At 37.3% G+C, this 14,705-nt stretch overlaps 2 protein-coding genes across 2 annotated transcripts in view; one reads left to right on the forward strand and one right to left on the reverse strand.

Annotated features, from left to right (window-relative positions):
• LOC148657391 (uncharacterized) overlaps positions 1-14,705 on the forward strand; it is a 311,965-nt gene that overhangs the window by 77,395 nt on the left and 219,865 nt on the right. The gene's annotated exons all lie outside the window — the stretch shown is intronic.
• Positions 1-14,705, reverse strand: part of acad11 (acyl-CoA dehydrogenase family, member 11) — an 89,297-nt gene that overhangs the window by 59,043 nt on the left and 15,549 nt on the right. The window contains exons 7-12 of the mRNA XM_088643627.1: positions 14,246-14,367; positions 12,038-12,144; positions 8,927-9,050; positions 5,560-5,637; positions 3,493-3,631; positions 1,183-1,290 (exon numbers count right to left, since the gene is read on the reverse strand). Of these exons, the coding sequence (XP_088499753.1) occupies positions 1,183-1,290; positions 3,493-3,631; positions 5,560-5,637; positions 8,927-9,050; positions 12,038-12,144; positions 14,246-14,367 (678 nt within the window). The remainder of the gene's footprint in view (positions 1-1,182; positions 1,291-3,492; positions 3,632-5,559; positions 5,638-8,926; positions 9,051-12,037; positions 12,145-14,245; positions 14,368-14,705) is intronic.

The raw sequence follows: 14,705 nt of genomic DNA on the forward strand, positions 1-14,705 counted from the left end.
TTTTCCCACAATAATAAAAATACATTTTTAAAGAAAATAAACAATTAAATTTTAGACAATAGGCAATCACAAAGTTTAGCATTCAGCACTTTTCACAAAGCTTAGCAACGGTAAAGAAAAAATAAGGTTACTTGTTTACTTCAAACAAATACAGCTATACATTAAAGGACTACACTGGTCATATTTGTTTAAAACAAAAGAACAGGTAATGCTTCCTTATTTCTTAAGAAACGTGGGAATTATGATTTCAATATCAATGACTGTGGTCACTGCAAAAACAACTGCAAAAGATGCAGTAACAAGGGGCTACCACCAGAGGTCAGTGGTCACCAGCATCAGATAAGATAAGATAAGATCACTTTATTAGCCATATACAATTTCTTGCATTAGTAATGTGTCTTTTCGCATACCCCAGCTAGCTCTCCATGAGACACACAGACGGGGAGAGAGAAGCTTGGGGTCAGAGCGCAGGGTCAGCCCTTTATACAGCACCCCTGGAGCAACTGGGGTTAAGGGCCTTAATCAGGGGCCTAACAGAGTAGGATTCCTCTGCCGACCGTGAGATTTGAACCGGCAACCTTCCAGCCACAGGCGCAGATCCTTAGCCACAGTGCCACCCTATTATTGGATTATATTATATTGTGTTCAGTTGAATTAAATGGTTGCATGTAATCAAAGTTCACCAACCCATGTTGTAAGTGGTTTGGTGTTCCAGAACGGTAAAAATAGTCTTGGCCCCCAGTGGAGGTGTGAACACTGATAACTGGCGGCCAATTTGAGTGTGAAAGGGCAATAAATGTCAACCTGGCTGGAGCCAGTGAGCTCCTGCTAATTGCTTCTGCCACCTTGGCCACTATGATGGTCCAATATGAGGATCGCAGGTCAACGGAAGAAGAAGGGAAGCATGAAGGTTTGCCACCCTGACACAAACCTGCCAAGGGGTGTGAAGAGCTGCCATTGCCACCTAGACGTCACCCAAAGAGCAGATCTTTGGATGAAGGGCAGATCTGAAGCAGATGACCACTAGCATCTACCTAAGGGCTTTAAACAAAGTTGTTCCATGATTTCTTCAGAAACTGATGATTAAAGGATCATCCTTAAAACCTGCAGTATTGTGGCTATGTGGTTTCAAGACACAGAGTTGGCATCTTTCATTAAAGTGTGAAAGAGAACGGCTCTTACCAGTCATACAGAAGCAGGAGGTAATCTCTCCTTTTAGAAGAGGCTCCAGCCATTGGGTCTTTTGCTCTTCAGTGCCGTACATGTGTAGTAGTTCCATATTCCCTGTGTCTGGATCACACAATGGACAGAAAACAGAAGAACAAATTCAGTGCTATTCTCAGCAGCTCAAGCTACTAGCCTGTATCAGAATACGAGCTATAACTTGATTTTCCATTGCCTTCCTTTCTTTTTTATTTTCCAAAAATGAAAATGGAAACATTTATGTTTTATTTCCCATACTTTGGAACTGCCAGTTGGTTCACTTGCTTAGTTGAGCAATCATGTGCTGATAAAACTACAGAAATGGTGTCCACTGTCTGTAAAAGGAAATTACATTCATTTGGAAGTGGTAGTGTAATGGTGTGTCAATCTACATAAAGGTTATTGAGCACTACGACCTATAATTTCCTTATTTAATTTAATGTAACATGATATCAGAATTAAAATATTAAAATGTCATATGTATTACAGAATTATGGCTACTTCTCAAGGACAGTTTAAGTATTTTCACAAATATACCAGCAATCACAGCATTTTAGATCTTATTTTTACTGTTGTAGCGGCAATGCTTGTTAATAAGACAGAATTAAGTGTTTCTGTGCTTTCCCAAATGAGGCCTCATGTCTCTGTTCATCTCTGTGGTGCAGCCACAGAGAAACTATTCATGCAGGCTGATTTAAAGATGTTTTCTTTTGATAAGGGACAGCTCCCAAATGGGGATGCACTTAGCTAAGCCTGGCTATCATGATCAATGGTCATCCATTGGCACCTATCTGTCTAGGGAGTGCCAGATGGACATCTGAACTGCATTCCTAAGTGTCAGGAGTAAGTGACTCATATCTCACCTTGATCAACCAATCAGGGACTGGTAGGGCCGAGTAACCCACGTGGGACTCTGATGCCCATGGAACATTCAGCCAATCAACGAGCTGAAGTTCCTCCAGGTAAAAACAGGCAACACAGAGGGCCTGAGAGACTTTTTTGGACAATTCTAAAGGGAATTCAAAGGAGAATTCCAGGGCAGGACGACCCAGGAGCAGAAGGCTCCCAAGGGCAGGACATTCTCGCAGCGCGCCTCCTGACCATCCTGAGACTCAGCCCGGACAACCACGGAACGGCCAGTGTGTCCGAGTGCCAGAACTTTCCTTTGTTCTAAGAGTCGAGAGCAGAGGTTGCCAGAGAGTAACCAGAGGATCCACCAGAGGTTAGCACCAGCAGCAAGCCTCGTGAACAGGTCGGAACTGTGGACAGCTGAATCAGTATTCAGAACCAGCGCTTCATCAGGAACGAACCGGTTCTCTTCCTGACTTGCTGGGACCCACAGTCATCTTTTCTCCTGTGCACAAACTTTGCTAGTTAAAGCCAACACTAACTAGCCGGTCAGTGAGCATCTGCAGTGCACCGTCGCAAACCGCACAGCACAGCCTGGCACCTAGCCAGACAGCGCGGATTGGACAGCAACAAGCCTGCAACTGCTTCTTTGAGTCCACAGGAGATCTGAATTCCCAGAGATTGGATGAGTATTCATCTTCAATGCATTACAGCTCGAGAATTCAATTGTTATCCCAACCAGTTGATATCAATTTAATTCCTAAGAGTTATGTACTTGTTTTGAGTATCTAATGTAGAAGTTGTAACCAAGTTCAATTACGAAACGGTCTAAATGAAATGATATACTGAATGTATGTCCTCTTGATATATGTAACTCTTCGTAACTGACTGAATATATACCTTTTGTATTCTGATAACCCTCTCTATAAGATCTGTTAGGTTTACATGCATATTCTATGTATTGATAAATGTATCCTCGTGTATTAGTACCTGTGTGTGTGCGTTGTTTGAGTTATATCGCAAGGTTGGATTCTAAAGCCATTAAAAGAATCATTTTGTGATTTACTGCTACAATTAATAATTGTCCCAGTAAATGCCCAAATCCTACAGAACTGGTGCCTTCAGAGAGCACACTACACTGTGTTACCTTTCCACACTTTTAAACCTTTTTGATTTATGAAGATATAAATCCATACCTCCTCTCTAGATCACATAAGACATCCTCACAGAACTATACACTTTATCTCACGATGACAGCCGAGGTTACAAAGAATGTGAAAACTGCTGTCATACAGTACATCAGTAAGAACAACAAAATAAAACAACACCAGATATATCTCTTATACAGCTTTAAGTTAAAGCGAAACAAAAATCCCATAGTAACAACTTTCCAGCCTGACTGAGATCAATGTGTTATTAAACAAGAAAAAGTAGATTCACCTGGTGCTTGACAGTTGAAGATCTCTGAAGCAAAGAAACACTTTCCCATCTCCTCTGCAATGAAAGCATAGTCTAGCTGGCTTAGTCCACTGACGGCAGGTAGAAACAGATTCCATAATCCACGAGCTCTGGCCTTCTCCTGAAAAATAAATCAGGGTTATCAGACCACTTATCTTAACTTCAGCAGTTCAAATTAATTGTGATGCAAACATTACAAAGTTTTCCAGAGATGCCACTGATGTTTTTAATTAAAGGCAATTCATCTCCCCCAGGATCATCTTGGTTCATGCTAATGGAGCTCATGATAAAGACCTCCTGTAACTTCTATTTCTGATTTACTGTGATAGTGAGCTTTCATCATTTTGGATAATTCTAATTTTCATAATTTTCTACAATTAGGTTTCTTAGTTATCTTTTTTCTTGAGTACCTAACAAATATTTCACAAACATGAAATACGCTACTGCCTGAAAAAAACAATGAAACATTACTTAATAACAGGTGAAAACATTATTGTAACCACACTTTAATTTCAAATATGATCTAATGTGTGTATTTTTGCTTTGCACTTGCTACATAAATATTTGTAAAATTAATATTATTTAATACTCATTAATATATTTTAAGATGACTTATACAGCAATGAGAACCAATTAATCTGAAATTAGTTTTTTGTTTTAGTTCAAAGCAAAACATTTTTATATCAAATTTTCAATATAGCATTGTGAGTTTATTTCATGTCTGATGTTAAGAGCACAAGCTCGTATCAAAATATCTTCGTAACCACATTCATAATTTGCTTTTTACTATTCTGTAAAACTTTAAATATTAGGTGAGAACAAGACAAGAGACTTAAATCAAGACTGGGAAGAAACTCAGAAAATCTGCTTGGTAGGTGCTATACTGAATATCTGTCGATGTTCGGAGGTTTTGACAAAATCTCAAATTGTTTTATCTCATTGAGAAGGAGAAATTACAACTGTGGAGCTTCTCACTTGTCCTCTCTTGTTGCAGAAAGATTTGGCTCAGTTCTGTTTTACATGTACAGTAGTTCTCAGTCCGGCTGTTAACTTTAGCTAAGTTCCTCTGCAATTAGCTTTTGGCAGTTCACACAGTAGTGGTTCCAGTCACGTGATTAGGTACTACAGCTTGTCAGGTTGTCAGGAATTCTAGTGGTCAAGATACATTTCGCTACTGCTGTGTAACTTTGCAAGTCAGAAAATCACAAGACCTGATTGGCCATGATGTCACCAGAAGTACTGTTCAGCCATACACAACAGGTTCCTCATTGGTAGATTGTGAATCTCTTATTGACAGTGACCTCCAGCCAGAGTCCTGAGCTCAGATGCATCTCCCTTTTGGAATTACAGACAAAGACACCAGGATGGATAATCATCACTGGTGATGTCAAAATTGATCCACTTCATTTTCTCATGGATTATATCAGAATTCCAATACATTCCGCTTTTCAGCAGCCCATCTTACCAGCATTCCTATGAATATGACTCATAGGAGACAAGCTACAACAGGTTCTTTTTCAACACAGGGCAACAGAAATATGATAATTAAAGACTTTCTAAGTGTTGTGAAGCCTCATAGGGATGTGGCCTATACAGGTAAGAAGAAGCAGCACTGACTAGCACTGATGAAGTACTGTACAGCCCTGTTACTGAAAATTATTTTTTCCCAGATCTGATTAAAGCACAGCACCTTTTCGGTGATGTTTCACTAGCACTGATGAAGAACAGCCCTGTTACTGAATATTACCCCTCCCTAGCACCTAGAGCACTAAAAAAAGGGCAGTGTTGCTGTTGGGATATTTTTCAGCCCAGCTAAGAAGAGTGACACTCTGGCTAGGTGGGTTATTTTCCTGGGTGTGGAATTTTCAGTGCCTTCTGCTTGCCACAGGACCAGGTTTACTTTAAATACAAATATTATTTTTCCCTTTAACTCTTGGTGTTTCTGGGATCTGCCTAGAATTTATGCTCCTATTGTGGGTTGTCCTACATGGCATTGAAAAATGTTTAATTCTAAGGTCAATGTCAAGGCCTTGTCACAACATCACTCACCTTTAATTTTTCAATCACTGGAGGTCTGCTCCATCTCAGAGGCAAGTTTGCATTTTTCTTGTAATAGTCTGAAACCTCCTGAAACAGAAGATCGCCAGTATCTCTCACAAACACTCTCCTTTCAACACTCTTTATTCATTAGGGGAAAATGACGATATCGGTATTTATATTTTAAATTTAACGTACAATGATTACGTGGTTTTAGACGTTAAGATATATCTGACCTTCTCCCAGTCAACCCCAAGCATGCAAGTAACATCTCCGAAAAGAACATATTTTGGAGAGATGGGGTTAGGTTTAGGTTTGCAAATCAGTGCCTGCATGACCCACAAGACATCTGGAACAAAGTCCTCTGGACAGATGAGACCAAAGTAGAGTTGTTTGGCCATATTGCATGTTTGGTGAAAACCAAATACTGCATATCACCACAAGAACCTCATACCAGCCGTCACGCATGGAGGTAGAAGGGTGATGATTTTGGCCTGCTTTGCAGCCATAGGTCTTGGGCAACTCCCAATCATTGAGTCAACCATGAATTCCTCTCTATACCTGCACATTCTAGAGGAAAAAGTCCTAATCATAGCAGGGGTCAATTTTCAATTAAACTGACAATTTGGTATAATAGTTTGTATAATTGAATACTCCACATCTGTGGGTATTACAAGGGTAATAAAAAACATTTACTGTATATTGATAAACAAACCCCAGGTGGAGCTTCTCTGTGGTTCTTTCATGAAAAGAATTTATGATTTTTCCAGCAAATTAATCTTTGATAAAAACAGATGAAAGGTCAGAAGCAGTGCAGAGTAGTAGCTGGAATTCAGGACTAGAAAGGAAAGCTGCTCCACAGTTCAGGATGCAATAATCAGTTATCTGGTTTCAAATTCCTTTGAGACAATAATTGCATGAAGCCTATGACACACTGAGCTCACCAAACTCCCTTTGGCGTAATTTGAGATGTTTTGCCAAGCCTTTGCTGCAGACATTTTGAGCACTTGTCTGTTCATGGTTTGTTCGGACTATTTTGACTTCTGACTTTTTTTTTCTTCAGCATGTGATATGCTTGCACAAATGGATGTCAATTTGGAGATTTTTTTTTCCAGGTAACATTTACTATTTTGTTCTTCTGTATTCACAAATACAAATGACTGTACTGTGCCCTGTAAGTCACTTTGCATCAGACAAATAAATGAATTAATAATAATGGTTTCCTATCTTATTATACATTTTCTTATGTTGTAAACCGACTTAAATGATGTTTAAATGTTTTTCTAAATATGTTTTAGTGTAAATGTATTTTTAGACCACTCCTATGATTATTTATGTGGATTTTCTATTTTTTAAAAGGATTATCAATTCACCAATAATGCTATCGTGAATGCAGACAGATTTTTTAAAGTCTGTGTGCAAGCAAGTGGACTGTGTGCTGATCAAGAAAACAAGGCCTTGGCTGCTGCACTGCCTAAGCAAAACCTGCTGTTCAGGAAGCACCAGTGCTGCTCTGAGGGCTGCAGTGTCCAATGGCAGCAGATGAAAATTCAGTTTCTCATGGCAAAATCGCCATCAAGCAACACTATTTACAGGGTATGCCTTGGACAGAGGACAAAGATGTTTTCTTGATGACATTTGAGTGGACAACAGAGAAGGTAGATTGAAGTCCAGAAGGTTTATTATGATAACCTGAAACCCTCTCAAAGCAGTAACAACAAAAAACTGAAAGCCACCGATCTTGGAATAACCTTGGCTAGAAAAGTACACAGGTTTCACACCTGGCTTGACCTAGCTTAACCTGATTTAGCACCCTGTAGGTCAACCACATCCACCCAGGTAAGGCAGTGCCATGTTAGATCACTGCCTATGGAGTCTTCCTTCATCTCTGAGATGATGGATCTGTCGGAGAGGTCTGAAGGACTAGGATCGGGTGGTGTCTCTGGTGGACAAATATGTTAACATAGAAGCAATGGAGTGACAGAGTGTTAATTTGCCAGACAAATGGGAAAGTGGGAAAGTGGGAGTTCATTCAGATCTGACAGATTTCAATAGATGAAAGTCTTGGAGCTTGGAAGGAGGGCATAGTTGCTCCTATAATATATATAATAATGTAAAGAGTTTTTTTGAACATTTAGTCTGTGTGATTGCTAGTAACTAAGAGATCCTAGGATCTCATTTTGTCATTTCTTGAAAGAATCCAGGGTTTGACAAAGTTTCAGCTTTGACAACATGGTTAGATAATTTGTTCCAGAATAACAATACCTTTTGTGTACCTTGTTCCTCCTTTTTTCCCATTTTTAAAACACTTCCCGACAGTCTCCACTTGTGCCCTTCCCTGATTCACTGCTGATTTTGATGAGCTCTATTAGATTGACTTCAAAGTCTTTAAGGATACTGAATGGCTGAATCGGGTCCTATTCAAAACTAGGAAGGTTTAGTTCTTTAAGGCTACCATTTTGAGCCCAAAAATGTATCTGACTGCACGTCTTTGAACTCTTCGCAGAAATGCCTTGAAAAAGTCCGAAAATGTCTTATCTGGAAAATGGCAACCAAAAATTTGTCCTTGGTAACTACCAGTCTTACGAGAGTTAAACACTTAATGGATTTTATAGACTTTTCTGATTATATCAGTCAGGAAATCCTACAGAAACAGCTGATTTTTATTTGCAGTTAATCAGAATCACTTTCATTGATGGCAGGTGTATGCTACTTACCTTTGGACATGATTCTGAATGTGATTGGTTATCTCTGAACACAGCTACAGCCCCCATTATAAAAGGATGTGCACACTTATGCAACCAGGGTGTTGTAGGTTTTTTAATTTAAATATTTTTTCTTAATAATTATCTATTTGTTTTTTTCTTGAATTTTGTTGGTTGCAAGGTCACATTAAAGATGGAAAAATGTCTGGCATGATTTATCTTGATTTCTGGCTTTACATCACAAATACCTGCATTTTCAATAAGGTTGTATAGACTTTTTATATCCACTGTATCCCACATGACCCATTTTACTAGCCATTAATGAACTGATATAATCAGAAAAGTCTATAAAAAGTCTATAATGTTTTTAACTCTCTTAAGACTGGTAGTTACCAAGGACAAATGTTTCCTTAAACCCAAGATAATGAATGATTGTAAAAATATCAGACCACTTTGTTGTTTCTGGAAGACATTTCTTTCATTTCAGATTTCATTTCATGTTTCTTGGAATGCCTTAAAAAGTGACTGTGTCAAAACAACTTGAAATAGAATACCCAAAGTTTTGAAACCATAACACATAGCAGGTTAAATCAAAATATTGCACAATTATATGTTATTTTTTTAACATGGGACAAAATACAATCCTAGCATTAAAAGTGATCTACTGTTCTGACCTCCTCAGCAGGGAACACGTGTTGCTTCATGAACTCCTTCACTTGACTGAGAACCACCCTCCCTCTCTGGGATTGCCGGAATAGCTCTTTATCATTGGAAAGTGGCTTGGATGGGATTGTTCCTCTAAAAGAGAAAATATTTTACAATGTTACTGAATAATATAATTGATACCAATAGCGACCCTGTACGGAAAACAGCCTAAAAGGACACAAAGGCATAACTTTTTATAAATCACAAAACACAATGTGATTTACTACCACTGGTCTACCCTTTTAGTGTCATCAGTGTAAACCAGGAACATTAGTGTCATGCTAAGCATGCATGAAATCAACAGCAATGTCATTTAAAATGATTAATTATGTTTAGAGTGTGTTATATAATCGTAACGTTTTTGTTTTTGTTTTACATGACAACACTGATCTAAGTAGTAAATTAAAAGTAAGTCATTTATGTATTCCTTCTCAGGGTTTTTAAAGAGCACATTTAATGTGTTCTCCAAACACTTTCTCATAATCTGCCTGTCTGCTCAGCAGTTAGCAGACCTCTGTGAGTGAGTAGATCGGCTCCTGGCCAAATGCAGATCCACTTGTCATAGTCCACAGAGGAGCAAATGATAAAGGGAAAGGAAGGCAACCAACTCTGCCAATCAAATTTAAGGATTCAGCTTGTAAATGTCTAAAGTGGTCTTCACAGGAATACTGCTGGTACACCATCCCAGCCAAGGAAAGGAACATGAAACACGGAGGCTGAATATATGGTTAAAAGATCAGTATGGAGTAGGTTGTTTACAGTAAGCGTTTGACAATCCTTCTGGAACAAATGGGTCAAAGTCAGACGGAGGCACTAATGAACTAGAGCATCATCAGCAATGATAGGGAAGCAAGTGAGTGATGAAGCCAGTTCATAGATGGGGTTTATTAGGCCATGAGGCCATGGCTGGTAAAGGCCAATGGAAAATTCAGCCAGGACACCAGGGTAACACCTCTACTCTTTTCGAGAAACACCCTGGGATTTTTAATGACCAGAGACTCAGGACCTCAGTCTCATCTAAAGGACAGCGCCTTTTTTTTACAGTACAGTGTCCCCGTCACTATACTGGGGCATTAGGACCCACACAGACCACAAGGTGAGCGCCCCCTACTGGCCCCATTAACACCACTTCCAGGATCAACCTTAGTTTTTCACAGGAGGTCTCCCATCCAGGTAGTGACCAGGCTCACTCCTGCTGAGCTTCAGTGGGCTGTGAGTTGCAGGGTGATATTGCTGCTAGTTAATTAAGAATAAAATACAAGAAACTCAAGGTTGCTGTACTAAAATATATTTATAACATAAGAATAACTCAAACATGCAATAAGGAAATGGGAGGAATTAAAATAAAGTACATAAAAGTTGAGGATTTATAGGTGTTAACATGTTAAACTGAAAAATGGAAATTCCAAGTACTTAACATACTGTAGATTCAGTATACAGTATGTGATAGACCACGTAACATGGACATGGGAGCATGCACTCAATTGTTTAATGACTTCAAAAAGAGATGTAGCAAAGGTGATTTTAATTTTAAACTTTGTTGCAAAAACAGTTTGCAAATATACCATCTAAGGAGGATGCATTTGTTGACATATTTTTTGAAACACCAGGATATAATTAAGGGAACAGCCACCACTGGATAATTATGACCAGAATATGTGTCTATTGATGTATACTATAAATCTCCAAAACCGAAGTCTAAAATTACTGTTTATAAAAGCGGTTAACTGGGTACACTGTGAACATCCCTAAAACGATTGAGGCTGAGTCTTGGATAGTACGGTTTAATGGTTTAATAGAGAATTAAAAAAAAAACTCAGACAGGCACACCACTGACTGCATAAAAATACCTGAAACATTTCTGCCTCTCCTATGCTAATACTATTTAATTCAGAATTTTGTTGGTATGCTGCCTAAGGCATGTTTCTATCGTCTTCTTACAGTAAGTGAAATACATTTCTTGTTTAGCACATTAACCGTTTCAGTTTCATCATTATTATCCCAGATGCATTTCCTTTCTTCCTTTACTATTATTTTGATATTGTATAATTTAAAGAACCTTTTTTATTATAAATCTTATCCTCCCTTGAAACATCCCTTGCATCATCTCTCTTGGACTTGCCAATGTCATTTTTTGTCATGCTTACATATCATCATATTCCTTTTGTACAGTATATTTATAATATAATATTTTTCAAACATGCAGTTAAAGTTATGATCTGACACATGAGACACTCCATCCATTCTAAGTCTCCTGTTTTCATTAAAATATACCGTAGTGCAGATGGAACATATACAGTAAAGCCTTCTATGAAGTAGTGCTCAATTATTGGCTATTACTTCCATTTTTAGACCAGATCTTTGGTTTAAACAGTTGTTTGAACTATGAAATTAACACCCAGCTGATTATAGAATATCAAACGTCTTCTCACGGTTCTTAGCATTTCAGATGAAAACATCATGGAAAGAACAGGAGAAAGAGGCTCATTTTTTACATTCACATTAATAATAATAATAGTGTCAGTACGCTCACTACACATCAGCTATCACTGGGGAAGAGAACAGAGTCTGAAGCCACTTCACAGATGGGAATTATTAAGAAGCCATTATTATTAAGAGGCCAATGGGACGCCGGGTTAACACGCCAATTCTGTTTGAGAAACAACCTGGTATTTTTAATTACCACAGAGAGTGAGGACCTGGGTTTTACATCTTATCCAAAGGACGGTGCCTTACAGTATAGTGTCCCCATCACTATTCCAGGTCATTAGGACCCACACAGACCGCAGGGTGAGCACTCCCTACTGGTCCCACTAACCCCTCTTCCAGCAGCAGCCTTAGCTTTCCCAGGAGGTCTCCCATCCAGGTACTGACCAGGCTCACACCTGCTGAGCTTCAGTGGGTTGTCCAGGGTGATATGGCTGCTAGCACATTGAATAAGGTCCAAGACATCATGCTACAGATTGCACTAAAGGTCTTAGATTTTAGTATTGCAATTGAAACTCCCTTTGGAAGGAAACTGACTACATCTTAAAAATACTCAAAATCAGTTCTAATTAACAGCTTAGCTTTACCTTTACCTTTTAGCAATCTGGAGTCCAGCTTCTGCCAAAGGTGCAACACTCTCACCAAACTTGTAGGCATCAGGGGCACTGGCATTTCCAAGGAGGTGCCGTGCAAAGATTCCCTTTAGTTCAAAAACAAAATGCAAACCAATTAATGAAAAATTAATTAACTAATTAACACCAGATAAACAACAAATAACCGAGGCCTTATTCAGATTTTAAGGTTATGCTATACTTAGTATGTATAAGGCTTCTGAATTAAGAAAAGTGACAAGGCATCATGACTGAATGGCACAGAATAAATTAAAAATATAATACTGGTGAATAAACGTTCTGTTAAAATCAGGGTTTTGCTTTACGGGACACATGAAGCAATCTTTATTACCTTCCTACATTTACTACTACAGCAGGTGCAGTCTGAATGCCTGTATAATGCCCATAAAAAGTACAGCAAGCTCACTGTGTGTCCAGCAAAAAATTGACATTTTGTCATATTTTTATATGAAAACATTTTTTAACCCACGTGAGTTTTGTGCTGCTTTTGCTTCTTCCTAAAAAAGCTTTGGTTTTAACAATTATTTAATTTTACAACATAAAGCCAAAAGACTACAAGAAAGCAATATTAAACACAATAATTGTTAAAGCTTATAGCACCAAAGAAAAACACCTAAGAACCTGAAAGAAACAGAAAATTGAAGACAAGTGTGAAAAATAAAAAAATACATACATGTTAACTATATTCTATTTTGAAACTGAATAGAGTCTATTACACATTGCACTGCAAGTTTGCAGTTATCCTAAGAATTCCCAAAATACTCTTACAACTTAAAGAGAAAACAGAAATAAGAAAGCAACTTCACTCATGTAAAATTAAAGACCTCTTAGAGGTCGCTTCCTTGCTTCTTTATTTTTTCTTGTTTTCTAAAGTATAAAGGTATAAAAGGTATACTGTTATAAAGTGCCATTAAAAGCAATCACCACAAGTATTTTTAGTTCATAAAAGTGTTCTACTAATAAAATTTGTAGCACAATTATTCCAAGTTAAAATTACTATGCACATCAAAATGAATTTTCTTCAATTTAATATATAGAATTAAATATTTAATATAAAACTAAATATCTGTGCTACAGTACATCAACAAGATGTTTTCTTGTCTTCTATCCTGGTCTTCCTAGGATACAATAAGCCTCTGTACGGTATATGCATATTAAAGCAGTACTACATTCAACCTCAGATAGAATAAGAAAAATCAGATGCAAATATAATTTGCTCTTACTTTACACTTTCACTACATGATTCAGGGCATGATGTAAATATTTTCTGACTACATAAAAAATGATGAATGTATCCTAATGATAGACACTTTTTTGGAACCAAACTTTCTATGAAGACAGGCACTTATTTTAGAACTATTCATCACCTGCGTTGTTAACGTTACAGTGTAAATATACTGGGAAGCAGAAAATCCACATTTATAAAGAAATGAAAGCACAATAATTGATTTAACAACTGTGTTTGCTTTAGAAAAGAAGGCAAAACTAACTGTTCCAAAAATCATGTACAGTATAGCAGCATCAATTAACATGTATTTAATAAAAGTAAGTTCAGATGTAAAAAATTGACTGGCTTGGAGCAGCATTAAAATCTGATAAACACATATACTGTATGCTCACTATTTTTCTTTAAAAATATAGCAAATATAATTTTCTGGGGTGCATTTTTCTATTTAATAAAATGGGTGCAAGATATTTTTCAAGACATTTAGGCACATATTTCCTTTTTTTATAACTCTTATGTTAATAACAAAATGCATCCATTGTTCTTCTTTAAGTTTTAACTTACTATAACTCATTCTTAACATAGAGGCAGTTCATACATGATAGGTCATAATTGAATGATAAACTACCATGTGGTTTAAGGTAAAAATTCATAAATTAAAATGCAGCTAGGATAATAATAATATTGTTATATAGGATAATAATAATAATAATAATAATAATAATAATAATAATAATAATAATAATAACCAGTTTGAGTAGTAACAATAATATTGAAACCATCCTGGTAAATCTCAGCAGTTTTCTATTGATAAAGAACATCTTTGTATAAATTATTCAGCATCTGTACAGTTTAAATCCTTCAAAACATAGCCCTGGTGTGTTCACTAATGACACAGGAAATACAAAAATACAATTTTTTAATTAAATTTTGTAAAACACTACCTGAGCTATTCCAGACATTTTAAAAAAAGAAAGGGCTTGGAAAAAACTCCATTCGGGTAGTGAGAGAGGAATGCATCGGCACCGACAGTACACAGAGATCAGCTCATCAGGGGTGGGAATTCCTGTGGATAAAGAGAGATTAGAAATGCAACATGAAAAACTAAGACTTTACTCACAAATTATTTTGATTGACAGATTATTTGTACAAAGTGATACTGTAAATCGAGGGAAATCCAGCAAAGAGTTTTCAAATGTTAGGCATTTGTTTTTTGGCCACAGTACAATTTACTGTATGTACTGTACAAGCAGAATATTTGAAACAGGTAATATACAATTTAAAGTTACAGTGGGGAGCACTGTCAGCAACAAACTAGCTGCAAATGAGCAAGTAAAGGTTCATTCCACACAGGAAAGTAGAAAGAAGAAGCACATATCTGATGTAGTGCCTTCTTCAGGTGAC

This window comes from Lepisosteus platostomus, chromosome 8, assembly GCF_059453375.1.
Source record: "Lepisosteus platostomus isolate fLepPlt1 chromosome 8, fLepPlt1.hap1, whole genome shotgun sequence".
Taxonomy (NCBI): domain Eukaryota; kingdom Metazoa; phylum Chordata; class Actinopteri; order Semionotiformes; family Lepisosteidae; genus Lepisosteus; species Lepisosteus platostomus.